This window comes from Cajanus cajan, chromosome 11 (genome assembly GCF_000230855.2).
Source record: "Cajanus cajan strain Asha chromosome 11, NIPB_CcT2T_4, whole genome shotgun sequence".
Taxonomy (NCBI): domain Eukaryota; kingdom Viridiplantae; phylum Streptophyta; class Magnoliopsida; order Fabales; family Fabaceae; genus Cajanus; species Cajanus cajan.
This window is the reverse complement of record NC_138527.1, coordinates 46,823,967-46,847,969: the sequence shown is the minus strand read 5'-3', so window position 1 is coordinate 46,847,969 and position 24,003 is coordinate 46,823,967. Positions and strand designations below refer to the sequence as shown.

The window sequence follows — 24,003 nt, the reverse complement described above, 5'->3', positions numbered from 1 at the left end:
TCCCGAACTTCCCATTGACTCTTTTCCTCCCATTTGAATTTTGTGTTGGAGTTTTTCAAAGATCCCCTATCATAAACAATCAAATTATAATTTAGCATCAAAACAACTACAAATGTTCCATGTTATATTGTTAAATTAATGAATCTTTCTATTCACACATGCATTACCGATCAGCTCACAAAAAAAAAAAAAAACAAAAGGCCAATTCTCACGTATCTACAGGATTTAACCAATTAAGTTAATAATATTTTTTTTATGTATTGTTAATTTAAATTGTTTTACTCTGTTCACCAATAAAAAAAATTTGTTGGTATGATAATTTATGATTAAATAATTATATAATCGTTTATATTATTGGTTCATCGTTTATCCATGCCGTTTTTTTTTTGTCCCTGGAGTATCCACCGTTGATAACAGTGATTAATTTCCTCGCTACATTGGAGACACTTCAAAGAGTGGGATAATTGACTCTAAAATTTAACGCGGCTACATACACCGTTTATTTAATCAAAAGAAACTATTTATATATTAATATAGAGAAATTTATTCATCCTTGTCTAATACCATAAAGAAAATTAGTTAGCTTATTAACCTTCGTTGAGTGGTTACAAATTGAAACCACGATGGGATTCCTGTCTAACCAATAAACAACTTGTTAATAACGAACATAAGTTGTTCCTTTCATCTATAGCAAATATATCCATATCCTAGTTAGTGTGTTAACGTATTATGCTTTACAATATACTAATTGACTCTCACTGATATAGTTGTCCAAATCTTGCATGATAAATATAAAAAAAAAACTACTAAAATTAAAGATATTTGCGCGCGGGTGTGTAAGTGAAACAGAAAAAGAAAAAAGAAAACAAATTACTGAAGTTAATGTTGATTAGATCACACCATACTAACGTGCTGAGGCAACATTTGTAGCTTGGAAGATTATAAATTATATATATTTAGTAACTGGGACAGGGCTGCTGAAACGAACCAATTAAAATAACTGCAGGAATAAATATAAATGATAATAAAGAAACTTGTACAATAGGATCATTTGGGAATTGATGGTGAATATTAAGCAAGCAAGTTGCATGAAGGTGTAATTAATTTAATGATTAATTAAAATAAACGTTTAACGTTTTGCGTCTCGAATCAAATCTTTGGAAAGGAAACAAGAATATTATGATCTATAGATAATGCTTTATGTTTTTTATGCAGTTGATTGCACTTGGGTTATGCGCCATGCCTAATGTAATCAGATAAAAAGGTGGTTCTCCCCTGGAGTAAGTAGGAAGCACCCTTTTATTTTTTTTGTTTCGTTTTCAGTGAGGGAAGAGGCTTGCACTTACCTTTCTAATTCTATATGTCGAAATTTCAATTTGTCCACAGTTGATTTATTCCGATGATCAGTGATGTTAAATGTGGATTATAATTTGCATGTTCATAAAAGGATAATGTTAAAGTAGTATATATGTTTGGCACTAAATTAACTATACTGAAAGGATATATCTAGCTAGCTAGGCTGACAGGAACATTAAAATGATATTTAATGTTCCTAACTTTATGACTATTACAGAAGTAATGATTTAACATTGCTTCCTAACTTTTTCAAAAACATTAAAATGATTAAAATATTTTAGAAGTAATGATATTTGAGAAGAATAAGAACATGGAAATCTATAAGGCGTAGGACCCAATTTCACATCTGGGAGGGAAATATTGCCTCCCGCGACTTGTGCCTTCCATATATTAGGACTAGTTTCTTTTTTCTTCTTCTTCTATCTAGTCAAAAAGAAAGTGGAATGAACAGGAACCGTGCTCTATCATCAATCCATTAGTGCAAACCTTAATTAAAAACCCTTTGAATAAAACAAAGGACCACGGATCCCAATTGCTGAACATATTCTTCACTAAAAGATCCATTTCTGATGAAAGTATGTATGGAGAAAAAGAAGGAAAAAAAAGAGATATGATTCAAAGGAGAATTTCTTTCATACCACCGTTAATTTGTTGATGGGAGGGAAAGGAAAGAAAATACAAATGTATAGTTCTACTTTTGTTATTTGTTATTTATAAACTAGTAATATATAAAGAAATGACAAGAGCAAGCAATTTGTAGGTCAAAAATGCCTAGCCGTCTATCACAAACCACAAAAGTCAGTCAGAACAGAGCATGGCATCAAATCCAATTAACCATAATGTAAAAGAGTTATTAAGGTACACTCCAAAATGGGGTGGATAGAAAAGAAAAAATAATAATAAATATGATACGTGATGGTGGTACGATTAAAAATGAAGAAATAAATAAAATAAAATAAAATAGATGAAAGTGAGACAATAGAGAAAAAAAATATAAATTTGAGTTAATCACCTATACACTGTCAGTGTAAATTTTTTTACACTAACAACCAATTATATCTTTTAATTGTTTCATAACACTGTTAAAAATAAATATATTTATAATAACATGACACAATTAAAAGATCTAATTGATTGTTAGTATTATAAATTTTGTTTGAAAATAAAAGACTTTTAAACTCTAGTGATCAAATAGGTCCTTACGAAGATCGAGAACATAATAAACTAACGGAAATTTTGTGTTTTTTTTTTCCTTTTAAATGTAAAATTTAAAATAAATATAACTATCATGAACTTTAACTGCTTTCTAATTTAATTTTGAAACAATTTTATCTTAATTTTAAAATTTGAAAAAAGTTTCATACTCATCTTATATTCGTGCATGTATTTATTAAGCGGGTATCTATGAATTTTTTAAATACCCACGGATGTTCATAGATATTCATAAATATTTATAAATTTTTAAGAAATTAAAAAAATTATATTAAAAATAATTTTAAGTTTATATTTAATATTATTGAAATATTAAAAATAAAAATTCAATATTAATTTTAAACTTGTATTTACCGTTAATTTTGTTGAAATAATAATAAAAATGCAAGATAATCAATAACTTAAAATACATCAATCTCATAAGTGAAAGTCTCATATCAGAAAATTACAATAATTAAATCTCATAATTGCAGACGAAAGTAAACAACTTAAAATAAATAAATCTTATTGTGATGACTAATGTGTGGGTTGTGCGACTATGAAAAGAAAATAAGATGAGAGAGTGTAGTTTAGAATTTTGTAGTACAAGGATAATTATGATATTTAAGAAATATTATTAAATAAATACCTGCGAGTATGAATATCATACCCGCCCCCGCTCCATTTATAAATAGGTAAAAAATTATCCGCTTCTTAACCCTAACGTCACCTTTACTATCAAATATAAGTATAATTAATTAAGTATAAAATAATTTGTGTGGTTTACATTTCCTCTTCACTTTTCCTTTGTAACCGAGGATTGGTCATGTTGCATTTTAGTAATGAACACAAACAATTTGAAGCACTAACTTAGCTACTAGATATATACCATAATTAAATAACATATGTCGCAAGAGCTTGGTCTGATTCTCTAAAACAGGAACTCTCACTTTCTTATAAAAATATTTAGGTACTTAGAAGAATATAATACTTTGAACAGATTATAATTAATTTAAGTTTTATTACATAATATATAAAATTCATTTAATCTCCCTTGGCATGTATTTTTATGCTCTACATCGTATGTTGTATTTTGATTAATCAATTGGTATAATATTGCTTTATAAATTACATAATAGTTTTTTATATTGTTGGAAAAAAAATTACGTGACTCATAATTTATGTTTGATTTAATTATCCTATTAATCTAATTAATTGTTTGATTATAAGAAGCATAGTCATGATGTAACAAAAGAGTTATTTCACAAGGAATAAATAATTAATGGTCATGAAATATTCTTATACTTACAAACATGATCTATTTTATAGTGATATTTATTGTTCATATATATAAAATTTGTAAATTTTATATATGTTTTACATCAAAATGTTTGAATTTACTAATTTAAGAATTATTGTAGTATTAATATTATATTACAAAAATGATATATATTTAATCATCATATACAAGCATTTCAAAAAATCAGTGGGAGTCAAAATTTTCAATAAGTAAAAGTGAATTATTGACAAGTGAAATTTGAGAAAATACGTGAGTATATATTTGATCACAGACGCAATGTTTTATTTTTATTTTCTTGGATTTTTCAATTTTATAAAAGATCAATTAAGGATTCTTAAATAAATATTATTTTTGAAGAATATTAAAGGTGGAGGTTAAGGTAAACAAATTGATATAAAGTATAAATAAAAAAAAGTTAATTTCTATTAAGTATATAGTTGCAGAATAATAATCCAATAAAAAAATTGCTAGCTACAATATTATAAGATCATATACTCAAAGATTTGTGTTAAAGTTTGTCTTTCTTATTTTATGACTTTGTGCATATTAAGCTTGTCATATAAATATATGATTCATTTGAATCAATATAATATGAACCTATCAGTTATTAGAAAATATTATGCATTCTAATACATGGGATAAAGTATTTATCTTAAAATACAATCGTCATAATTCATGTATGATATTTTCTATATAGTTTTGAGAAATTTCAAACTTTAAGTTAAATGACCATATTTAGTTGTAGGTGATAGGGATCTAAATAGTATATGAGCCAAGTGAGATAAAGTTTAAAAAAATATTATGTGACTCATATAATTTATGTTTAATTTAATTACCCTATTAATTTAATTAATTATTTGATTATAAAAGTTCTTAAAAAATAATAATTAGTTATTAAAAATCATAATTTACCTGTTTTATTAGTTTTTGATATAGAAACTAATAGAGAACTATTATGATAACAATAAAATAGAGGATCACTAGTCTTGTTTATAAAAAGTAAACTCTCTATTTTTTTAAAAAATATCTAAATACTTTGTTATATATTTAATAATTTGATAACAATAATTAAAAAAATACACTTTTACTATTATAAATTATAAATTAAAGTTTTTTTTTGTTACATATACTGCATGAAAAGGATTTATAGTGCATAGAATTGCGTTTATACATACTATTTTTTCTAGTATTATTATATAAGAAACTCAAAGATGACACTTAGAAAGAACTATATCTTAAAAGAAAATTAAAATAACATTTCTTTGGAGAAGTGTGGTCTTTAGATACTCGTTAGACATCGATTATTTGACCTAGGGGTACCCCATTATAGCATAGTATAGCTAGTTGATCTCGAATTATTGTAATACAACTTGTCTACAATTTGATATTCGATTAGTGTAATATGAACAATATTAATTTTTAGTTTAGATCACTAATATTGGCAATTTATTTTAGCTGAAAATATTATCGGCAGAGTGAAATAAACTTCGAGTCTTAGACGTTATTTAGTTAAATATTGATTTACATTATTTTAAAAATTACATTAAGTAAAAATTGAGAAATTAATATGCTTTTTTTCTTAATTAAGATGTCAGTTTTGAAAAAAAGAAATTAAAATGATTTATCAGTTCAATATTCGAATATTTTAAATATAAAATAAGAATTGAGAATTTTAAGTGAAAATGATAAAGAAACTTAGTTAAATAAAGATATATTTTTTGATAATCTTATAAATCATGAGATTCTTTACAGTTATGAATATCTATTTTGTTACTGTGAATTAAAAAAATGTTGATACGTGGTTAACGATTAACATAAGCGTAACGGTTATTGATCGGGTTGGTGAGGTGGTGTGTCTATATATAGCGAAAGCAGGGTGTGCAATATTGGTCTCACAGTGAGTAAGCAGCATGAGCAGCTACATTGACGATAAGCTCTGGATCATTGGTCTCGCAAACCAAAACCTTGCATGGGGCTTTGCCTTTTTCATGGCGGCCACACTCTGGCTGGCCATCACTTTCTTTTACTGGTGCCACCCGGGGGGTCCTGCCTGGGGGAAGTACTACTCCTACACCACCTACCCACCCATTCCCGGGCCTAAAGGGTGGCCTCTGATTGGGAGCATGGGTCTGATGGGGTCTCAGGCCCATCACCACATTGCTGCAGCCGCCACAGCATGCAGAGGGAAGCGCCTGATGGCCCTGAGCCTGGGGGAAACACGTGTCATCGTCACGTGCCATCCCGACGTGGCCAAGGAGATTCTCAACAGCTCGGCCTTCGGCGATCGCCCCGTCAAAGAGTCGGCCTACAGCCTCATGTTCAACCGCGCAATCGGTTTCGCCTCTTACGGAGTTTACTGGCGAACCCTCCGGAGAATCTCCGCCAACCACCTCTTCTGCCCCAGGCAAATCAAAGCCTCCCAACTCCAACGCTCTCAAATCGCCACCCAAATGCTTCACACCCTCACAAGCAGCCGCAGCCGCAGCCGCAGCCATCACCACCCCTTACGTGTCCGCCAACTCCTCAAAAAGGCCTCCCTATCTAACATGATGTGCTCCGTCTTTGGACAACACTATAACGATAGCCTCAACCAGGAAGAAGAGCTTGCAAGCTTAGTGGACCAGGGCTATCACTTGTTGGGCCTCTTCAATTGGGCCGACCACCTTCCTTTCCTTGCACATTTCGACCCTCAAAATATCCGCTTCAGCTGCTCCAACTTGGTCCCCAAGGTGAACCGCTTCGTCACCACAATCATCGCTCAACACCGAGCCACCAAAACCCAAACCAACCGTGATTTCGTTGACGTCTTGCTCTCTCTCCCTCAACCCGATCAATTATCCCACTCCGATATGATCGCTGTGCTTTGGGTAACTACGTCTATAATATATTCTTTCATTTTTATTTTTAACCACAAGTTTTGATCTAAAATGTTTTCTCATTTGGCAGGAAATGATATTTAGGGGAACCGACACGGTGGCGGTTTTGATCGAGTGGATACTGGCGAGGATGGTGCTTCATCCGGAGGTGCAGTCCAAAGTTCATGAGGAGCTGGATGCAGTTGTGGGGAGGTCACGCGCCGTGGCGGAGGATGACGTGGCAGCGATGACGTACCTGCAAGCGGTGGTGAAGGAAGTTCTGAGGCTGCACCCGCCGGGCCCACTTCTGTCTTGGGCCCGCTTGTCCATCTGTGATACGACGATTGATGGGTATCACGTGCCCGCGGGGACCACTGCTATGGTGAACATGTGGGCTATTTGCAGGGACCCACATGTGTGGGTGGATCCACTGGAATTTATGCCCCACAGGTTCCTCACTGCGGCTGAGTTCTCCATTCTGGGCTCGGATCTAAGGTTGGCCCCCTTCGGGTCGGGTAGGCGGGTGTGCCCCGGGAAGACGCTGGGGCTGGCTACGGTCTACTTTTGGGTGGCCTCGCTCTTGCACCACTTTCAATGGCTACCGTCTGATGACAAGGGAGTTGATCTCACGGAGGTGCTCAGGCTCTCTTCTGAAATGGCTAACCCTCTCACCGTCAAGCTGCGCCCCAGGCCATGATAAGGGAATTTAGTACACAGTACACACAACACATATAGAAATAAACACATACAACTCAAGCTTATGCATAGGTTCGTTCCTACTTGCTAATGGTCGCAGATATGCATGCACCCACCAACACCAACATCACTGCAACCCCTTACCCCTTTTCACCCTTTCTTTTTAATCATCATGTATTACTCTCCACTTGTCTTGTTAATAATAATAAATCAAATCCATTGCATTTGCTACTGTAAATACTAATAAACTTAATACCTTTCTAATCTACTTAGAATGCTAAGACGTTTTTAGTTTATTTCAATATTTCAATCACTTTCATGTTTTCAAAAAAAAGTTCAAATACTAGATGAATCAAAAGTATATATTTATCAAGTTATGCTTAGAGTGGTCTAGAAACAACTTATCATAATTCTCTCCTCTGTAAAATCTAAATTATGTAGCAATAATAACCGCTTATGACTATAACAATAAAACTATCAACCATATATTATAAGAAATTTTTTAATAAAGGTATAGAGTGTCATTTTTCGGCGAGTAAAAAAGGAAATAATACAACTCGACATATAAATTAATAAATAACGTGAAACTAGCCTGGAAGAAATGAACGCTCATCAACATCGTGTAGGTAAAGAATAGAGTCCATACCCTTTATTCAGCCAAGACATATGCAAACAGGACTATGAATAAAATACCTAGATGCTAAATCCTTTGATGTCCCAGTTAGAAATGAGAAAAGATTGAAATGACGCCAAAATGTTATCAGTTACGAATCAATGTCCTGCCTTGGAATAGATAGGTGCAGGTATATTAAGAAAAAGTGAGATAGACCAAAAAGAAAAAGTAAAAAATTGTAAATATATACATATATGATAAAAAAGAAAATAAAATGACAAAAAAATTGGAAAAAAAAAACCTGAGGAAAATGATTCATACACATGTGACATACATATAGAAAAAATATAAATAAAAGAAGTCACACAATTTCTTTTTAATGGTAATGATTTGTGCAATATTTCAAATTTAATAATTAAAGATTAATTTACGTATGAGAAATATGATTTTTATCAACTAAATATTATTTTAACACCTATACAAGAATCGAAATTAGGAGCAACACACCCAGAGCAAAATTAGAAGTGGCAAAATTTTTCTGTTGAGATGGTGATGTGAAAAATGATAATTGTGTGTATAATAATTCGAATAATGTATTATTTATTTGTTAAGGATGGAAAGAGATAAATATATGATATTGGGAATTTGACAGTACGCAGTGACAGACAAAAACCTTGGCCAGATCTTCACTCCACAAAGTACATCCTTTGGCCTTCTTGTTCGTAGGCAATCTCCATTACAGCGAGTGCTGTGGGGTTTTCTTCTTCCACCTATGACGGTCTATATTATAAGCTCTTTCCTTTTCACTAATTGGACCACCATCATCGCTATTTTTCTTTTTGAGTTCAAAAAATCAAATGGTGACAAGTACAGATTAGTCTGCTACTATTCATCTGAGACCCATGTGTTAGGCATACTCGAAAATCATGTCGAAAAGATTGATAGCGCTGCCTGAGAAGTAAAATCAACACATGATGAAATTATGGGACTCGAAAAAACAAGTGTTGCTCGAAAATAGTTGAAAAGTTGAGACTGTCAGAACATGGAGGTTAAGCCAAAACGGTTACTAAAAAATCAATCGAGAAAACAAGGAACGTGGGAAGAGCGGTTAAAGGAAGTTGAGTCAAGACCACGTAGCAAATATAGTGGATAGCGGTTATGAGTCAAAAGCGTACATGTACAGAATTAACCGCCCTTGATTGCTCTATAAATACAAGGAGTACGGACCTTTACTAGGGTCGAAAAACTCATACTAGAATTGGACTCTGAAGCACTCTCTGCCTACACACACATATGGCTTTCGTGCACAAGATCGTTTTTGGGTATGACTGACTCTCGGCCACTTTTTTCTCTTTCTAGTCGAGCAAGTATATTCAAAGAACGCATATGTAATTAAGGAGATAAATAATTCAAGTGCAAGCAAAGTCATAAATGAGAAATATTTAAAACATTTCCATAAAAGAGCAGAAGAATAATTGTTCAATACAAGGCAAATATAAACTAAAAGGTTGGAAAAATAGATAAGAAGAATGAATTATTGCAAAAATTGCTTCTTGAAATCCTCGAAAGCTTTGTAAGCCTCGTCCAGATTCTTTTTGCGAGACGCACATTGAGCTTCTAAATGCCTCTTCTGCTCCAAAGTCTTTGCTAATCGAGAAGAAATGGCTTTGCCCTCTTCCTTAAGCCCTGTTTGATGTTGCTTGATCTCTTGACTCTTAATTTTCACTCCATCCTTCTTCGAGCGAGTTTTGTCAAGCTCGTGGTTTAAGGCTTCGATAGTACGTTCGATATCAGCCTCCTCCTTTTGCAATGCTTGTAAAGCACAAATCATTTCTTCCGTTGATTTCTTGATAGAAACCAACTCGTCTCGGAGTTTCTCGAGCTTAGCACGGTCTCTTTTAGTTTCAACCTCAATTTGGGTCACTTCTTGATATGCAGTAGACCACTGAGTTCGAAGTTCCCAAGCGCGGCTAAAGGGCTTGATAAATGCTTGAAGCTCTAAAGAAATATCAGAAGGAAGGTCCGAATAACTGAGCAACTCATCAATCATTTGTTGCACTTCCGTTTTGAATTCAGGAATGAGGAAGGCTTGATCGAGATCTTTAACGTATGCCTTCGAGCGAAAAGAGTCGAGTAGGGGTTGGTAAGAAGGTGTGTCAGAAGCTGGCTCAACAACCTTCAATTTGTCTTTCTCTGACTCAGAGGGACCACTCGTCCAGTTGTCCAACACCTCGAAGATAGTATTGATATCTTCGTCCTCGTCATTAAAGAAACTCATCAAATCCAAATCTGGAGAGGGAATCAAGGAGAGGCCTTGGACAGAAGAAGTAGCACCGCCCTGGGTTGAAGGAGAAGTGGTAAAAGGTCTAGGGGACTCAGTTGAACCTGCACAAAAGTAAATACATAAGAAACTTCCATTAACAAGGTATCATATCGAAGATTAAAGTCGAAAGAAATATACCCTGGTTCGGATCCAAGGGAGGTTGTAGTTCGAAAGAAGGTTCACCTTGAGCGGAGTCTTGCCGCGTCTCCATATTAGTCAAAGGTTCGGGTTGGGGAATCTTACCCTCTTCGACAGGAGGGGGAACTTCTATCGAAGCCATGGCAGAGGCAAGCGCCGCAACATCCACTTGAGGAGTAGACAACTGAGGAAATGAAGAAGTCAGGCTAAACATCAAGAGGAAATTTGAGTCACAAGGTATAACAAGATGAACATGTTGGGTTACCTCAGTGGCAAAGGGTACGCTTTTCTGCACCTCTTGAGACACCCCTTGAGAAGAATCCAGTGGGATAATCGCAATATCCTATTAATAGGATTTTAGAACGGTTAAAGGCATAAGAGAAATATAAATGAAGAAAGACGTCGAAATTGAGATACCTTAGGAACGGACTTCATGGCGTCTTTAAGCAACTTCTCGCCAGAGGATTGTTAAGGTTTCTTGGGAAGAGGCAAGACCATCTTACCTTTCCCCTTGTCTTGCTTTTTTGTGGTCGAGACCTGAATTGGAAAATAATTGATTAGGTATGAAACACGAGCAAGAAAATAATCTTAATATTTGAGTTAAGATACTTAACAGTTTTGGTACTGTCTGAACCTATTCTTTGTTTCTTCGAGTTTCCAATACTCTGTAGAGTAGAATTTCGAGAAGGTAAGATAAAATATTAGTTTCGAGAAAAACTGCAATCCAAACAAGGTATACCTTAGAACGTAAAGAAACCTTGTCAGCAGCGGTCTTTCTCTTTCGACCCTTTTTAGATGTCTCTTTATCCTCGTCATCGTCACTCTCCCAATCAGGAGTTGGATCAACATGTCGAGGAACACGCTGAGGGATGGCAGCTACAAGGTTCGAGCAAAGAAGTGAGACAAGTTTAAGGTATACGCGAAGAAGAAGGAGGTGAAAAATATTTACCAGGAGGAGGGTTAATGTTATTGACCCAACATAATGGCCACCATTTGTTTCGAGGAAAATCGTACACGGAACATCTCGCGTAGGTAACTTTATTCTTTACAGGAACTTCTTTGCGCTCAAGGTAAAACGGGTCGAGTGTTTTCACCCAAGGAGGATGAGATACATGTTTAACTAGACCAAAAAGGGCATTTGGAAGAGGAGGTATATGCTTTGGACAAAATTTTTCGAAATCAGTTTTACCTTGAGGATTTATTACCTTTTTTGAGCGAATGTTCCGTTGTACCATTTTCGATAATGAGACAGAAGCGTCAAAAATGGTTCGGTGCGCATTGTCAGGTCGATAACAAACCTTAAAAAATTGTTCGAATTGATAAATGATAAGTTGATTCTTGAAAGTACCTGGTTGTTTAGGCCCCTGCGAACAAGAAAGAGGAGAACTAATCAGCTTTTTCAGAAAGCCATCAAAATCGGTGAGTTTATCTACAATATAGTAACACCACCATCGAAGGTAGCATTTTGAGACTAAGAAGGAAGGAGAAAAGGTGGTCGGTGTAAGCCTAAGATCTTTATCAGGGCGAAGGATGAAGTTAAGGACTTCTTCATAATTCCCTTTTTCGACACAAATATCCGCATCAATGCCTTCTTTACGTCGAAGGGGAAGAGGTTTCATTTGGCAAAGCCCAAACTGTCGAGCAAAAAGTTGGGGCTGATAAGGATAAAGTCTGACATCTTTTTGCCTCATACCCGACATGATCACATCCCAAGACAAGAATCCAAACCACAGGTCAGTTGAAGCTGGACTTATGCTACCAACTTGGTTATTTTGGCGCAACCATGTAGGACCTATCAAATTCGGTCGAATGAAAGGGGCTAAGTCTTCAGTGAAGTCAGTAAAGCTAAGGATGACTCTAATATATTTCTCGAAATTGTCTACCAGACGCTTTCGAGGGGTAAGGGTTGTTAAACGAGCTCCTTCGAGTTCACATATGGGAATGGGTTTTGAGGGCAAATGAAGTTTCTTCTCCAATAGCGCGTTGAGCCAAAGTTGAAGTAGCCATAACGGGCCAGAGAGATTTCGAGGCCCAGATTCTCGAGCAAGACTTTCGGAAGCTTCATCAAGACAAGTATAAAGAGAGGCCAGAAGTAATTTGCTTAAGCAGATTTTCCTTTGCAAATGAAGGGCTTGAGCTAAATTGTAATAATATTTTGGGACTTGAAGCGAAGGGGTGCAAAAGACACAGGCTGACAACCAGTACATAAGAAAGGCAATATGCTCTGAAGGTGAGACAGGCGTGTCAGGTTGTCCCATATGCGCGTTAATAAAGGCCAAATAGGTCTTCTTATCCCAAGAAATTGAAGTATCCTTGATCGAAATTTCCTCTTCAAAGGCGTCAGGATAAAACCTATCTCCAATAGGCTTTAACCCTGTTATAGCAGCAACATCAAGTAACGTCGGGCAAATGAAGCCACAAGGAAACTCGAAAGCCCGAGTCTCTCTATTCCAGAAGAAGATAGCAGAAAGGAGCATTTGAGGGTCGAAAAGGTGGAGGTCGAACTTAGCTAGTTGGATAAATTCAAAAATACCTGTTTCTTTCCATTCTGAGGACATAGAAGCCTCTACACGAGCTAACCAAGAGAGGTGCCTTTCTTTAACGGGGGGAAACGCTCTAAAAATTTTGGTAGTATCCCCAAAAAGGTTTAGGTCTATTTCTGGGGAATAAATGAAAGGTAGGGTGGTGGAGTCCTCAGGCAAAAGGGTATTACCATATCTCTTGGTATTTTGACCAGCAAAAGGACCAAGGAAAGCATGAACAGAACCATCTGCTAGAGAAAAAGGAAGAAGTACCTGAGATTGGTATATTTTCAAACTAGCCTCCTCCATGCCTGGAATTGGAATGAAAGTGTCATCACCTTCTTTGACCTTTTGAACTTGAGCACCAGTCATTAGCAGAGGAGTGTCCTGGATAGTAGTTGCGGTGGCCATAGTGGTTACCGGAGTGGTGGGCATAGCAGCAGAAGTAGTAGCAATCAAAATAGGGGAAGAAGTGGTGGCAGTAGGAGACATTGAAGAAGCTACGGCAGCGGAAGTGGACGCAGCAGAAGAAGCCATAACAAACAAAAGCAAGAACAGAGAGAACGGTCTGAGAAGAAGATCAAGAACCAGAGCAAAAAAGAAACAGTGAGCAAGAAAACTTGGGCACGAAGGAAGAGAATGGTGAAAACAATTTAACCCTAGGGTGAAAAAGGGGTTTTAAACGAGGTAAATGGGCCTAGGTTGAAACGGGTTAGGTTAGGCAAGATTATTTGAAATATTAAATTGAATTTCCAAAACAACCGCCAAAACGTTTCATATCAGAAGGCAAATTTATGGAAAAATAGAAGTATGCGCCGTCAGAGCTATCAATGTCACATCCAAATGGTCAGTACCTTACAAGAATAGGTTTTCATCGAAAGAAAGATTAAGTTAACGTCAAGAAAAGTGAACATCAAGAAACAAATCGAGGAAGTATCGAAGAACAACCTTGATAGGAATTTAGTTTTCTCCTAAGATGCTCATCGAAACCAAATTCCTAGGGGGGCATTTGTTAGGCATACTCGAAAATCATGTGACTCGAAAAGATTGATAGCGCTGCCTGAGAAGTAAAATCAACACATGATGAAATTATGGGACTCGAAAAAACAAGTGTTGCTCGAAAATAGTTGAAAAGTTGAGACTGTCAGAACATGGAGGTTAAGCCAAAACGGTTACTAAAAAATCAATCGAGAAAACAAGGAACGTGGGAAGAGCGGTTAAAGGAAGTTGAGTCAAGACCACGTAGCAAATATAGTGGATAGCGGTTATGAGTCAAAAGCGTACATGTACAGAATTAACCGCCCTTGATTGCTCTATAAATACAAGGAGTACGAACCTTTACTGGGGTCGAAAAACTCATACTAGAATTGGACTCTGAAGCACTCTCTGCCTACACACACATATGACTTTCGTGCACAAGATCGTTTTTGGGTATGACTGACTCTCGGCCACTTTTTTCTCTTTTTAGGAGTAGAAGTAGAATAGTCTTCTTGTTCTTTGTTTAATTACGTAGTGTATTCATATACTTGGATCAATATGTTCGCATGTGTAACGTAATTTGATCATTGTACGAAATGAACTATGATTTGCATTGCTAATATATATATTGTTCACTCTGTTCATATTATTATTTGCTTGCATGAGCATTGCTTGTTAGTAGTAATAGAAGAACATTTCGAAACAAGTAGTTGCTAAGACTTTTTCATCCTACTCTCCATTCTCGGTAACACGATAACACACAGTAAGGCACCTAAATTGAAATACGTTCGTATGTTAGTCTAAATAAAAAGAACCCAAGATTTGATGGTTAATTCCACCGTAAACACCATGACATGTTTGGAATAAATTCCTTTAACCATTTCAGCTGACTTGGAGTTGATTATATTTTAAGTTTTCAAATAATTCTATATTTGTATTGACTTTAACTATCTTCGTAATTAACACCGGAGAGGTACAATTACTTGCACAAATTAAGCGGCTACAGAATGGAGTGTTTCTATTTATTACCATACTTCTTCTGATATATATATTTGTTTTCTCTTTGGACAATATGATACAATTTTATGTAAAGTGGCTTTGCCTTCATTTAATGAAAATGGTTACTATCATCATGGTACGATAGTTAAAAGGGTATATAAATGATGACTACCAAGCACTTTTAATTTTTAGCTATTTTTTTTTTATTCATTTGCTCTAACCTTGGATGTCGATTCCGTTATGTTGACCAAGGTCAAAATTATCCTAGTCTTCGCAAGCAAGACTTCTTTCGTCCTTTCTTTTTCTTGGTCGTCTGAATTAGAGGGAACTTTTATGTTAAAAATGTGAGACTCGATTCAAGACAATTGCATTTCGCAATTACAATGAGAAGAAAAAAAATCAGTTCAACTATCATATTTATGAAGATAAATTTCTCTTTCTTATTTATCCTTTGATCATCTAAATAACTAGAGGTATTTATCAAAAACAAGCACGATTATGCTTAACTGTTTTTCGGAAACAGTATGAATACATTGCAATGGACAGCGCCAATTCTGTGGAGGACATAGAAAAAGATCCTGATGTTTTTGTTGTGTCTGGCTTAGTTTTTCCCTCACGTTTTTCCCTTTCTTCTTGATAAAGATATTCCCCGTTTACTCACCTTAGTATACAATGGATCCGGAATGTAATGAAATTTTGATGTTTGTTTGACATGACAAGAATATCAAACTTTGAATTCTCTCGGTAGAATTGGTTTATAAAGAAAGCTTGATCAAAGACGGTAATTAAAACACTTATCACTATCATTTACTTTATGCATACTGTATGCACTAGTCTTTATACCCCACATATATACATGGATTAATTGGAACAAAAATCAGTTATCACTTATCAAAAAAATTATATTATAACAACTCTTTCGTGAAGTTGGTTGGTTTTCCTACTTTTTTTTATCGTTTTCCTTCGAAAACAATATACTCGGAAACACACACACATATACTGTTCTACAGTCACACAAGCAGACAATTGAGACGAACATAAAATTTGCTTATAATTGATGCCTTGTCACATCATCTTTCAATTAAACCTTGAAAAGAGTGCGGTTAGCAAGCGTCATCAGTTGAATAACACCTAATTATGTTCTAAAAATGTATTATGTAAGAAGTAGTCGTTTTCATTCACAGCTTCTTATTCGTGTTTCGAATAGTTGAAAATATCATGTTTTGTTCTGCTTGCACCAGTCTACCCTGCCCATTGTTTTCATTACTGGTTTTGAGCAAGAAATATAATCAAAACCGTCTTGTTTTATTTTGAAGGCTTCTTCAACTATCAGCCCAAATAAAATGTATCTGACATAACATTATGTGCAAAACTAATGACTAACGGGATCCAATCTTTTTAATTTAGCATAACTTGGCTAATCTGGTTCACTTTAGAGTTTTTAAAATGAGGAACGCTAACACATGAAAATATGTGTGGAATCCATTAAATTATATTTTTGTTTAATAATAAAGAATGTGTTAAAAAATAATGTACTAAATAATGTATTATAAGTATAATTTGTTTTAAAAATTGAGTAAACCCAACGTCGAACTTTACGTGTACCGTGCTTATATTGTTCTGCTCATTCGGATCATGCTATAAAGACGGATGAAAGGAACACATGGAGCCCATGACAGTGATCTAACAGACAATGAGTTTTCCTCGTTGTGAATTTGAAAAAGACTTGCCAACAATTGATTGCGGTAAATACATGAATTAAAAAACCTCAAGATGACCTATTAGTTAAGGCTTGCCCAATGTTTCACTATAGACAGAGACACTGACCCGAAAGCAAATCCAAGCACAAGAAACAAATGGGTGACTTCCCTTGTTTGGATAAGGAGAAGGAAAAGCAGCTTAAACTAACTTGGGTTTCGGTATCCATTAATTTCAAGTCTATTTCAATCTCATTACTCCTCTCGAAAGATGCTTAGTGCTTGTTTGCATATACTAGTTGGTTTCATAAGTGATAACTATATGTGTGGTTGCTGTTCTGTTTTAACTTAATGATAGTAGCTTATTCAGAAAATAAAAAATGAATAAAGTTTGTGTCTAAATGAGGCGTCGAAAGATCAGATTAATGTTCTTTCTGTGAGGTTGTGACATTGAAACATTACAAATATTTCATTTGGATCAACCATCAAGTCCTTTGGGTGATTATCCTAGTACAAAACAAGTAGAGGCAAGTATAATATGATCACAAAGGAACTTAAATACAGGTCAAGAAGATGTACAAATTTTCCTTTCCAATTGAACAATAAGACTATGTACTACACTAATGTAATGAGTAATGACGTGATTTCCCGATAAAACTAGGCATTATGGAGGTTCACCAATAATACGGGGTTTCACTTGTGCACTATGCTGTTCCATAATGAACACGGATATTTTATTCAGCCTAATCAGCAAGATAAATTGTGTTAAGTTGCAAAGGAAAACTTGTTCATCTTTCCTTTGCTAATTATTTCAAAATCAGGTGAGGGAACTTTGGTACGGTCCACACTAATTTCCCTTTGTTGATTTTGACATAACCATCCCATACCAACTTTACTACTTTCCTAAGTGTGTCTGTTGGGTGAACGTGATTACTCGTGGCATCTAATCTGATTAACCCTCCAACCAATTAATGTGGCATATCCCCTGAATCTCGCAGATTTGAGACACAATTAATTGAAACAAATCGACCAATTAAGTTCTTAGCAACGCCCTTTCGTGCAATAATTTGGGTCCAGTTGATTCAAGAAGGTCCACTTCTGCTAGAAGATGTTCTTTCACACCCAAGAGGAACCTAGCACAACCCGACCAAGCAGAGAGACTAATTGTCTTTTCCATCTTCACGATTATATTTACAATTACATCGATCACCAGAATTATTCATATTTACTAATAGTACCTCAAAATGGCAGTGCCATTCAACTTCCCTGAGTATTTCTGTTATTCTTGACATACCCGTATAAAACCATGCAAATGTAGCAATAAAAAGTAAATCTAATTGTGGGATATATTCTCAGCCAACATGAAATGCTCCAACTCCTAGTAAAGTAAATAAAATGATAAGTTGATTAGAATTATTGGTATTAACTAATCACACAAATAATGTGTGCATTTGAACTTCCTCAATTCTAATCATATATAGCATCCAAAACATGTACTACAAATATATACCAGTCTCTGAATATGTATATTGTGCCACCACCAAACCAAACTAGATTTATATTTCAAGAAGTAAATACAATTGTTTGAATGTTTGATATTCCAAGAAACAAATAAAAGAACATAAGAAGAGAATCGAATATATTGAAATTCTCTAGTTACTAAAAAAGAGTCATTTTTAGCGGAATGTAGTTTTCCTTGTCCTTCTTATATATATATATTTGCAGAGAAAAGTCTGCTGACAATTTAAAGAATAATTGTATATGTAAATCTCTACCCGTGAGCACTCCTTACAAACAATAAATATCGAATATAAAAAAAAATATAAAAAAGAGTAAAATATAAAAAGTCTGGTGAAGACAACCACTTGGTTGAGATAATGAGATATACCTGTGAGATGTTTATTTCTTTCAATGATTTATAATTAACATCATAGCTTGTGGAGGTTAAGTAGTGGACTGATAGATCATGCATGCTTTTAATTCTATTATTTTAAAGAGTGTCTTTCCTCTTTCAATCACATTTCAAGTGGATTGTATTGTCTTCTTTGTTCGTGTGTGTTTAGAGAAGAATCTATATATTATTAAAAGAATAATTATTTAAATCACTATCCATAAACACTTTTTTGCATCTAATGAATGTTAATGATATATAGAGTATAGACAAAAAAGTATAAGATGTCGTATATATGGCTGAGATACATTTATGATATAAAAATTAAAAGCTTAGTTTTTAGTCCTCATATATAATGTTACATCTTTTTTTCATTTTAATTCTCTTAGAAATATGTTTTCTAATTATGTTTTTGTTAAATTTCTTTTATTCTATTTTAATTTTTCACGTCTCAAATTCTTATTAAGTAATGATGTGCCTACTAGAGATTGGGTAACAGACTTGATATTTTCTAAATAATAAGAACTGAATAAAAGATATAATATAAAAGGGATTTATATAGAAAGTTTACAGTACTATAAAGTGGAGACAATAACGTGAGCACAAACTTAAAATTAATAAAATTAAAAAAGAAAGGGAAGAAATTGATTGGTAGATGAAGACTTGGGCCAAAAGGAATTTGAGTGTGGTTAAAATTGTCCTCTAGCTCAAAAAGAAAGAGGGGTCCAACCAACAATGTTATTATGTTAGCACCTAAATGGGACAAATTCTCATGGATATGCATAAAGCGGGGACCAAATCTTAAATTAAGTTTTGACATTTATGCTTCCATTTGCATCTATATCTAATGCTTATGCTGGGGACCAAAGCACCCCATTTCTTATAGATAGAAACTCTAGATAAGAATTAAGTAGTCATGCGCCTAATTTAAAACTCTCACAATGGAAACTAAAACCATCATTTTCACTAGTGTGCGACACTTCGAGAAATAAATCTTTCAGGATCTTCAGGTGATGATCATCCAAGCCCTTCGCTTATAACTTGTTTGGCTCCATGCAACCTCAATAATTTCCTTTCTTTCTATTTCATTACGTTTGCTTCCTCAATTTACAAGGCATTGGCTGTGAGAGCCACAACTTTGTAGTAGAGTATGCTTGGAAATCCATTTATAAAAGCAAATGTAGCGCATAATAACATAAAAGGATCTAAATGCAAAGATAAAAAACAAACAATTGACAAGAAAGATATATAGACATACTTCAAATCCGTAACAGCCTCAGTTTTGGGACGATATGCTGCAAAAGTGTCCACACTTCAATGTGGACGAATGGTAATGAAGCAAAATAGTAATAATATTTAATTGAATCTAAATAACTTGAACTAACTTGTAACATGTGAATGTTTTTGCTTTTAAGTTTTATGTTTTCTTTACTAATGTTACATTCGTATATCGTTGTGTCTTAACTTTGAAGAATCATAATCTTTAACATTTATCTTACCATTCAGATTCACATGTAAATATCGTATCATATCCACGTTCCTATACATACCCGTGCGTCCTAAGTAAAAACATCAACAATTAAGCGTGGTATTAAGTATTCAAGTTAAATACTATGTTTTTAGTTTTTTAAATATAAGATAAGTTTCTTTTTCTCCTTCAAATTTAAAATAGAGACATTTAATTCCCATATTTTTAAAAGTAAAATATTTTAGTCCTGTCATCAATTTGATATTTTATTTATCATTAAATTTTAATATTTTTCAATTATCAATTAATTAACATGATATTTAATAACGTAACATGTAAAAGATAAAAATAACATACAAAGGATCATTATTTGTATTTATTTTAATGAGAGACTGAAATTTATTTTTTTAATAAATCTTATTTATATGATTTTCTTTTTAGTTTTATTTTTTTTAAATACTATGTTACTAATGTCATATTTTTTTTTAAGTATATATAAACGTTAAAATTTAATAATTAATTTATTTTTTAAGTATTGTACTAACCGTACTTCGCACCCGGGCTCCGAGCCCGGATTGGCAATACAAAACAGCCCCGGGCACGTGCTGCGCGACGTCAGCCCGGTATTTGAGCAAATCATACCTGATTCCAAGGATCTCGTCCCAAACCAGATCCGCCCTTCAATCATATCATATCATATCATGATATATCTTATCTCAAGCCCAAAAAGGCCCAAGGCAAACCTAATTCACTCCAAGGTACGTGCATTACTTATACGAGACTATTACACATACAAACCCAAACTTTGGCATCGGAGTCTCTTTTGCAGGTACCTCCCCCATCTTGGAGCACCAATACATCAGGCAAAGGAGGCTCACCGATCTTACTGGACGGGTCACCTCTACGACCAAATTCCGGTAAGAACATTTGGCGCCCACCGTGGGGCCTATCGAGACAGCCTTCATCGGCCACCTGTATGGTTTCTACTAGAAGCCACATTAGACGAGCAACAGACAACGCAAGCCACTCAGTCAACATGGACAGCGACGCTGCAACCCTAAGGCGGCTGATCGACCAAGTCGAGCAGATGCGACAACAGCACGACGTCGACCTTCAAAACATGCACACCCAGCACGAAAATGACCTTGCAGCGATGCGGACCGCTAATGAAGCAGACCTCGCAACATTACGTGTCGAAAATGAGCGCATTCGCGCCTAGCTCCCTCGACACCACTCCGAACAACCTCCGCACGAGAGCGACACCCATGAGGAGGAGGCACATTCAGCCTCCCAATCCCGAGCGACGACCAAGGCACCGACTTCACGGCCCGCCATGCACCGGTCTCATGCATCCACGCACAGATCAGGGCAGGGTACTAGCAGGGCCCCCACCCATGTCTCCGAGGGCCAAGAACCCTTCCGCCGTCATCCTTTTGTGGATGGCATTATGGAGACCCCACTGCCCCGCGGGTGGAAGCCCCTCCACCTCGACCGCTACGACGGCACCACGGACCCCGACGAGCACATCGACTCGTACACAACTCAGGTAAACCTCTACACTAACAGCGACGCTATATTGTGTAGGGTTTTTCCGACCTCACTCAAGGGACCCGCGCTTCATTGGTACACCCAACTACCAGCCGGATCCATCGACAGCTTTGCCACCTTGGTGCGGCGATTCGTGGCACAATACGCCACCAGCCGGCCTCACCATACAACCTCGGCCACCTTGACCAACCTCAGGCAGAACGATGATGAATCTCTGCGAGCTTTCATTGAGCGCTTCTCCAACATCTTGGTTCGGATCCGGAATCTAAACCTGGAGGTCGCCCTGCACGCCATGCTCATGGCACTGAAACCCGGATCGTTTGTTGACAGCCTATGCCGCGACGCCCCCCGCGACATGGATGAGCTGCGTGCCCGCGCCGCCGGCTACATTCAGATGGAAGAGCACCCCCGCAAAACCGGAACAGGGCCACAAGGATAAGGTAAAAGTCAATAATGACAGCCAATTCAAGAAGCCGGCCAGAGCCAACAGAAGCGGGAGGTATGACTTCTACACTCCCCTAAACGCCCCGAGAGTCCACATCCTGGAAGAAGCCAGTAACAATAACCTACTAGCCCTCCCACCACCCGGCCACACCCCCAACAGCGCCGATCAGTCCAAACACTACCGGTACCACAGGAACTACGACCACACCACTGACGAGTGCCGCACGCTCCGGGACCGCATCAAAGAGCTCATCCAGGCAGGCCACCTCGGCCACTACATCCAGCGACAACCAGGTTCCCGAGGTGGCTCTGGAGGCCGGGGACGCGGGAGAGGCCGCAGGTCAGGAGCTCGCACAGACTTACCCACAGGGTCCCAGCAAAATGCTAACGGCGCGATATAGGCCGAAATAAGTCAGGAAACAACATCGGCTCCCTTACGGGGAGTAATCAACACGATTGCAGGTGATTTTGCGGGAGGAGGCACCAGCAACTCGGCCCGAAGAAGACACCTGCAGAGCATCAACTACGTCCACTCTACCACCTCGGCCCGCACCAAAGCTCACCACCGGTCTCCTTCTCTGATGAAGATTACGCCGGCGTCAGCCCTAACCAGGATGACCCCATGGTCATCATCGTGGAGATAGCCAACTGGAAAGTGCAGAAAACACTCATTGACCAGGGAAGCTCGACTGACGTCCTGTACTGGCCGACTTTCCTCAAACTAGACGTCCCCCACTCTCTCATTCAACCTCACACGGAGCCCCTAGTCGGCTTCGCGGGAGAACGAGTTCACACTCGGGGATACGTAGACTTGTTGACAACTTTCGGAACGCCACCAGATACAAGGCGGGTCATGGTCCGGTACCTCCTCGTGGAAGCCAACACTTCCTACAACATTATCATCGGGAGGCCAACCTTGAACCAACTCGGAGCGGTAGTGTCAACCCCACACCTCACTATGAAGTTCCCGGGCAAAGACGGTCAGGTCATCTCCGTCAAAGCTAATCAGAAGATAGCTCGACAATGCTACGCCGAGAGCCTAAAGATCTCATCGTCAAGCAAGCAAAGCGAGGGGAATCCCCCCACTATAGCTCCTTAAGTTTTTTTCTTAATCTTCTTTTACTTTCAGTACGAACAAGCTGTGCACTCTTTTCCCGCTTCGGTCCTCGACTGAATCCATTTCCTCACGAATTGCTTTTGTAACACTCGAAGTTAAACTAGCCTCTTACACGAAAATTCGGGGTCGAGTACGAACCTCGGGACTCTAAGCATAAGGTCGAATTCGAACCTTAATTATGTTGTTCATTTTAAAGCGAGGTCGAACACGAACCTCGAACATGATAATCTGGGGTCGAGTACGAACCTCGGGACTCTCAGCATAAGGTCGAATTCGAACCTTAATTATGTTGTTCATTTTAAAGCGAGGTCGAACACGAACCTCGAACATGATAATCCGGGGTCGAGTACGAACCTCGGGACTCTCAGCATAAGGTCGAATTCGAACCTTAATTGGGTTGTTCATTTTAAAGCGAGGTCGAACACGAACCTCGAACATGATAATCCGGGGTCGAGTACGAACCTCGGGACTCTTAGCATAAGGTCGAATTCGAACCTTAATTGGGTTGTTCATTTTAAAGCGATGTCGAACACGAACCTCGAACATGATAATCCGGGGTCGAGTACGAACCTCGAGACTCTCAGCATAAGGTCGAATTCGAACCTTAATTGGGTTGTTCATTTTAAAGCGAGGTCGAACACGAACCTCAAACATGATAATCCGGGGTCGAGTACGAACCTCGGGACTCTCAGCATAAGGTCGAATTCGAACCTTAATTGTGTTGTTCATTTTAAAGCGAGGTCGAACACGAACCTCGAACATGATAATCCGGGGTCGAGTACGAACCTCGGGACTCTAAGCATAAGGTCGAATTCGAACCTTAATTATGTTGTTCATCTTAAAGCGAGGTCGAACACGAACCTCGAA

General features: G+C 36.8%; 4 protein-coding genes across 4 annotated transcripts; 2 read left to right on the top strand and 2 right to left on the bottom strand.

Annotated features, from left to right (window-relative positions):
- The first annotated feature begins 5,729 nt into the window (after positions 1-5,729).
- On the top strand, positions 5,730-7,629 carry LOC109797253 (cytochrome P450 78A3). Its single transcript, XM_020357233.3, has 2 exons — positions 5,730-6,714; positions 6,794-7,629. The coding sequence occupies exons 1-2, from the start codon at positions 5,758-5,760 to the stop codon at positions 7,397-7,399; spliced, it is 1,563 nt and encodes a 520-aa protein (XP_020212822.2). The 5' UTR covers positions 5,730-5,757; the 3' UTR covers positions 7,400-7,629.
- A 1,916-nt stretch (positions 7,630-9,545) lies between these two features.
- On the bottom strand, positions 9,546-11,033 carry LOC145953571 (uncharacterized). Its single transcript, XM_083067549.1, has 2 exons — positions 10,473-11,033; positions 9,546-10,396 (listed from the first exon to the last, which is right to left on the bottom strand). The coding sequence occupies exons 1-2, from the start codon at positions 10,684-10,686 to the stop codon at positions 9,546-9,548; spliced, it is 1,065 nt and encodes a 354-aa protein (XP_082923675.1). The 5' UTR covers positions 10,687-11,033.
- On the bottom strand, positions 10,739-14,384 carry LOC145953570 (uncharacterized). The gene is made up of 4 exons (XM_083067548.1): positions 11,821-14,384; positions 11,212-11,348; positions 10,976-11,009; positions 10,739-10,815 (listed from the first exon to the last, which is right to left on the bottom strand). Exons 1-4 carry the CDS (start codon positions 13,529-13,531, stop codon positions 10,739-10,741), a joined length of 1,959 nt encoding a protein of 652 aa, XP_082923674.1. The 5' UTR covers positions 13,532-14,384.
- Positions 14,385-21,360: 6,976 nt separating this feature from the next.
- Positions 21,361-22,014, top strand: LOC145953569 (uncharacterized). The gene has a single exon (XM_083067547.1). The coding sequence runs from the start codon at positions 21,361-21,363 to the stop codon at positions 22,012-22,014; it is 654 nt and encodes a 217-aa protein (XP_082923673.1).
- The last annotated feature ends 1,989 nt before the right edge of the window (positions 22,015-24,003 follow it).

Coding starts and splice junctions, on each gene's coding strand:
- LOC145953571 (XM_083067549.1), bottom strand. CDS start 10,686: ATGTTTAGCCTGACTTCTTCATTTCCTCAGTTGTCTACTCCTCAAGTG. Junction 10,397..10,472: donor TCCCTTGGATCCGAACCAGG/GTATATTTCTTT, acceptor ACTTTTGTGCAG/GTTCAACTGAGTCCCCTAGA.
- LOC145953570 (XM_083067548.1), bottom strand. CDS start 13,531: ATGGCTTCTTCTGCTGCGTCCACTTCCGCTGCCGTAGCTTCTTCAATG. Junction 11,349..11,820: donor GCAGGGGCCTAAACAACCAG/GTACTTTCAAGA, acceptor CGAACCTTGTAG/CTGCCATCCCTCAGCGTGTT. Junction 10,816..10,975: donor AAAGCAAGACAAGGGGAAAG/GTAAGATGGTCT, acceptor TCCTATTAATAG/GATATTGCGATTATCCCACT.
- LOC109797253 (XM_020357233.3), top strand. CDS start 5,758: ATGAGCAGCTACATTGACGATAAGCTCTGGATCATTGGTCTCGCAAAC. Junction 6,715..6,793: donor ATATGATCGCTGTGCTTTGG/GTAACTACGTCT, acceptor CTCATTTGGCAG/GAAATGATATTTAGGGGAAC.
- LOC145953569 (XM_083067547.1), top strand. CDS start 21,361: ATGCACCGGTCTCATGCATCCACGCACAGATCAGGGCAGGGTACTAGC.